This window comes from Empidonax traillii, unplaced genomic scaffold, assembly GCF_003031625.1.
Source record: "Empidonax traillii isolate 1590-97213 ecotype Southwest subspecies unplaced genomic scaffold, ASM303162v1 scaffold100:size1405979, whole genome shotgun sequence".
Lineage (NCBI taxonomy): Eukaryota > Metazoa > Chordata > Aves > Passeriformes > Tyrannidae > Empidonax > Empidonax traillii.
In genome coordinates, this window is record NW_020955293.1 from 1084939 (window position 1) to 1090682 (window position 5744).

Genomic DNA, 5744 nt, shown 5'->3' on the forward strand with positions numbered 1-5744 from the left:
AGGTGGCAGCATTAGGAAGGAGCACAGTGTCAGTATTAATAGATGGTTGAGGAACTGTTGTCTTGACACTGCCTGTGGTAGCTCCAAGAGCCTGGCCTTAAATGTCAACTTTTTGGATTCTATCTGGTGAGCTATCTGAAAGATAATCCATCTGGATTCAGTAAATGCGAGAACTTATATCCAGAGCAAACTACAAAGTCAAGCTACGAGAGAAGTAGATTGGTAAGTGGTTTTCAAACACAGCCTGTGTGCTGAAAGTTTACTGCAATAGAGCCCTTGCTGAGACTTGTTTAGATTTTGATGAACTGGCAAATTCTGATGATTTTTTCCAATCAGTTTCAGTTTTATGCTGTGAGTCTTATTCAGTAATCCTGCTGTGCTGAAATGTGTTTTCTTTTATAACCTTCTGAATGCTGTTATGCCTAAATCCCATCTAATCCACTGTATTTGTTACCATAATAACACTGATGTGAACCAAATGTGATATATGCCTTTGACAGGAAAACGTAGAAGGCGAAAACTGTGATCTCTGTAAGCCAGGATTCTACAATTTGCAAGAAAGAAATCCTCAAGGCTGCACAGAGTGTTTCTGCTTTGGCGTTTCTGATGTCTGTGACAGTCTTACATGGCCTATCAGTCAGGTATTTATATGTTCTGTCCATGACCTAATATTCTTTCCTCAGGCAGCTGTGAAATGTACTATATTTCTCTTTGTCATGTGCCCAAGTTAACTGCAAATTCTGGTGTGTGTCTCCTTATAGAGGAATGGATTTTCAGTATCATTAGGCAGCTCTGAGGGAGTCAGCATGTTGTCACAGTGCATGTTTTTGCCCCACTGGCTAGCAGTAATATGAGAAACATTGGGTAGTGGAGGCTGCAGTAATGCACTGGAAAAAATGTGGGTTTTTTCTGACTGTTTGATTCACTCTGAAGCGATGAACCCAAACCTGTTTCCTTGCTCTCATACCTATTGGACAAGGCCAGAGTGACCTGGCAATATTCCGCAATACTGTTTCTTAGCAAACAGTGATTTAAATATCACTGTCTTCTAAACAGACAGTTCTTGAGTTAGGCAGCTTTGGGGACACTATTTTCCCACCAAATTCCTTATGTATCTTTGCAGAGCTAGTCACACTTTAGTCTACTGTTTTGTGTGCCAGTAAAAAGGGAGGAAAATACATAAAATTGATTGAAATTCTAAGACAGTTCTATAAAACTCAGTGAGAAGAACAAAGTTCTCTTGTCTTGCTCCTTCTTTTGGAACTGTAGATTTTACTTTCTTGCAGCTCAGCACTATCTGTAAATGGGGATGATCAACCTCAAAGCCTTGGAAGTTCTGTATTTCTATCTCGGGGAATTGCATAGGTATAATGTTAATTTTGTTTAAAGGATAAAAAATCACATACATTATATTTTTGCTCCTGTCTACTAGAGAGGTGGAGACTATCTTATTCTGAAGTAGCATATTTACACGTATTGGGTGTCAGACGTGGCTAATGAAAGTGCTCTGTATCCATCAGTTTGAATGAATATCTAGAAGAGGGTGAATGCTTTTTCAGTGACATTAATATTATTCCATATATTCCATTAATATTATTATTCTTTCTTGCAGATATCAGACATGACTGGATGGCATGTTACTGATCTGTATAATACAAGGAGCGTGCAACCTCAGAGAAGCCAATTTGATGGTCCCCGTCAAATCAGTGTTAACAACACTGAGGCTGTGAAAGTACTGAAACATACTTATTACTGGTCAGCACCTGAGACGTATCTGGGAAATAAAGTAAGTACTCAGCTAGGGATTCAAAACTCCTTTATAGTTTCTCAATCTTAACTATAACCTATTGGTCTAAAGATACAATTTTGGTAACTCAAAGTTACACATAAACTCTGGTATTATGAAACTTCCCAATCTATCTGTGCTCTTCAAATCATACTGTTCCTGTCCAGACATTCCCAGTACCCTCTTTTTTCTCTTTGAGCTCATCCATCTCCCCACTTTCTACTCTGCCTATCCTTGACAAAATATGTCTCTTTTTCTCTTGACTGTTATTGACTTATATGCTCACATTCCCCATATTTTTAGTTCCTATCCCAAAGCTTACACCCTTCATGCCTTGTCCAATACAGTAGACAGGACCATTAAATTCCCTTACCTGTCTCTTGTCCATCTTCTGTTTTGCATGTATTAGTTTTCAGCCAACTAGTCTTTAATTTTTGCCCTGGTTGCTAGCTAAAGCTCTGGGTCTCCCATTTTGTTACAGCAGAATCACAGAATAGTTGAGGTTGGAAGGGACCTCTGGAAGTCATCTTGCCCAATCTCCCTGCTCAAACATGATCACCTAGAGCAGGTTACCCAGCACCATGTCCAGAGAGCTGCTTCTGAGTATCTCCAGAAACAGACTCCCCAACCTCCCTGGGCAACCTGTGCCACTGCTTGTTCACCTCACAATAAAAGTGATATTCAGAGGGAACTTCCTGTTTTTCGGGTTGTGATCATTTGTGGCCTCTTGTCCTGGCACTGGACACAATTAGTAAGAGTCTGGCTCCATCCTCTTTCACCCTCCCTTTAGGTGTTTGTATATATTGTCATCAAGCTCCCTGAGCCTTTTGTAGTCTGGACTACTATCCTGCTACTATCAGTCTTTCCTTGCACAAAAAATGCTCCAGTCTCTTAATCATTTTAGTGGCTACTTGCTGGACTCTTTCTAGTAAGTCTGCCTCTCCCTTGTGCTGGAAAGCCCAGAATTGGAGTCAGAACTCCAGCTGTGGCCTCACCAGTGGTGAGTAGAGTGGAACCTTTCAGCCTTACCTTTAATTTTTTTCAATCCAGTCTGCCCTGTTTTATTAGTATAGTCACACAGTAAATGAAAACAAGTCCAACAAGTATAACCTTGAAGGAGTAGCTTTTGCACAGGGCAACCCTCACTCAAATTGTGATCTCTTACTCATTTAATATAGGTGTAACTGTTAGTTAAGTTACTTTGAAGTAGTCAGCAGCAGCTGTGGGACTAAGGACTCTGCAAGGTGGAGTATGGAATCTGAATAACTCCAGCGTGCTGTGCCCCTTGGCTAGGATGATTGTGTATACCTCTGCTATTTGTTGAATGTCCTCCAAGTGTTTCACTGAATGAGGGCACTTACTTGAATCACCTGTAGAGCCTTGAGCTAGCTTTCACCACCTGCACAGCAAAAAGCCGGTGCTTGTCCTTGTGCTGATACTCATGGCATGGTAATTTTTTTCCTGGAAAGTGGTATTTGTAAGCCATAAACTCCTATAATTTAGATATTGTACTGACTCATGTAATTTCTTTGTGTTGGTTGGAGGTTATCGTGTTGTTAAGACTTTGCTTTTTGTTATTTCAGCTCACAGCTTTTGGAGGAGACTTGAAGTATACGGTATCTTATGACATTCCAATGGAGAGTGTGGACAGTGATATAGTATCTAGTGTGGATGTCATCATTCAGGTGGATTTTTTTTTTCAGCTTGTTATTATTCAGACATTATTAGGAATCTATGAAGGAGTTAAAAAAAATACTTCTATAGCAGTAGTTTTGTCAACTTTAGGTCCCTTAAAAGTCACTATCAAGATTTTATTACTACTTATTTCTCTGATTTTCTGACCCATTTGTCTGAAATTGTAAGTATACAATAGTAGTTTTAAATGATAAATAACTAAAATTCAATCTGTGTGTAAAGGGGTGAGGAGTTTCTTAGCATTTCTACAAAGCTGTGTTTATAAAGCTACAATGAACTGGGGGGACTCTCATTTATGAAACAGATGAGTGTTCTTGATGATTGCTTATTTTTCTGGATTTCTGTTGCAGTTAAAAAGTAAGGCTCTATATTGAATCCAGGCACCTCCAGAAGCATTATTTTTTAATATATACATAGCAATAAAACAAAGGAAAGAAGAGGTTCTGTTTTGTAGAGGTGTTTGATTTTTTGAAATTTAATTTATTCTTTTTCCATAAGAAAATTAGGTATTTCTGCAGTTTCTGAAACAAAAGAGAATGGGATTGTAGTCTTTCTTGAAGCCATGGAAAATTTAGACCTTTTACTTACCTAATGCAAGAAATTGTTTGATTGCCTCTTTTCTGTATTAAATGGGTGCGTATTTGACACTGAATGTAATTGTTTAATAAATTTACATACAAATGTGGAAAATGTTTTCTCTGTCTTTTGATTTCAGGGTAATGGGCAGATTCTGAGTACAAGAGCAGAGGGCTTGTCATTACAGCCATACGAGGAGTACTCTAATGCAGTGAGATTTGTATCGGAGAATTTCATAGAGTTCAATACGAAAAAAGCTATAGACCGGGAAATGCTGATGACTGTTCTGGTGAATGTGACCCATCTTCTGATCAGGGCCAATTACAATATTGCCAAGAAAGCTGTGTACAGGTGAGTGAGACAAAATATTGAAGTTCATCTATATACTTCTATGATTTTTCTGCATATGAATAACTATTCTTAGTAGAGTATTCCTGAGGTTTTATTTTAATATTTTCTAGAAAAAATTATATTTATTGAATTTTCTCAAGACTGGTCTTGTCCCCAAAATGCAGTTTTATGGAGTGTGTGGAAAGGGGCATTTGGTTTTAAAGATATCTCATAGCAGAAACATTGTTTTGAGCTTTAAAGGAATACTTCATAAAATCCTTATTACAATGGCTGCTTTGTTTAGAGGGAAATACCTCCAAAGCTCTCAACAGTATGCTTATTTTGGTATGTGGCAAGTTAATCCTTTACTGACTATTGAAAAGTAAAGACATTGGTTGTAGTTTCTTTTGAAGTTTTTTTTTTAGATGCTATTGATACTCATCTCTAAGAGAGTGGTTAATTGTGCTGGAAATGACTAGCTGATCATTCCATAGTCTCAAACCAGCATTGGCAGTATCTGTGTCAGACCACAGAGATCTCTGTTTTACCTGTTCTCCAAGATACAGTAATAAAGTTGTATCGCTCTCCAGAGAATAAGCTCATCCTTCTTGTTCTTAGTTTCCTTAGACTCACCAACAGCCTTCCTTTCTCATTCCCTAATTTGGTAGCATTTTATGCCAGTAAAATAGGACTTAATGGCAAATTTGGTTTGTGCCCTTTTGTGCACCAACACCATTCCAAGTGATATTTCTGTCCACTTAGGTATATCATCTTTATGGAAAGTTTGTAAAGATTTCTTAAAAAAAATTTTGCCTGTGGCTGAGAATATTGTCTCTGCTGCAAAAGACCACTGTTTGTATTAAGAGATTTTGTTTTGTTCTGTTGTGTTCAGTATCAATGAGCTGGTGCTGTTTCTCACTACTTGCCACCTGTGATACGTGTCTATTTTAAACATGGTGCCAGTAAAGTTGCCTTACTTCAGGACAGCTGTAGAAGTCTGGCCCACTGAGGTACCTCTAATAGCACAACAGAGGGGGAGGGTTTTATTTAAACCACTCCACAGGAAAAGAGACAATTGCTAGTAACAATAATGATAACAGGAGGAGGGCACATCTACTCCCAGAATTGGAAATGCTGTGATAAGATCACAGTCATAGACTTTTTACAACAGAGATTTGTGCCTGTTCCTCAGCTGTCCCTGCCAGGGATCAGCACTCAGTGGTGTTACCCTCCCTAGAAGCAAACTCCTGTTTGAAATCCAATTTGGGGGAACAAATGATGAGATATTTTCCTGCTTGATCCTAGGCTGGACTCTGTGACCCTGGATACTGCAAGTGCAAATGTTATAGATCTTTCT

General features: G+C 38.6%; 1 protein-coding gene across 1 annotated transcript in view; it reads left to right on the plus strand.

Moving 5' to 3' along the window:
* Nucleotides 1-5744, plus strand: part of LAMA1 (laminin subunit alpha 1) — a 100491-nt gene that overhangs the window by 44058 nt on the left and 50689 nt on the right. The window contains exons 11-14 of the mRNA XM_027882066.1: nucleotides 501-641; nucleotides 1613-1786; nucleotides 3370-3471; nucleotides 4197-4408. Of these exons, the coding sequence (XP_027737867.1) occupies nucleotides 501-641; nucleotides 1613-1786; nucleotides 3370-3471; nucleotides 4197-4408 (629 nt within the window). The remainder of the gene's footprint in view (nucleotides 1-500; nucleotides 642-1612; nucleotides 1787-3369; nucleotides 3472-4196; nucleotides 4409-5744) is intronic.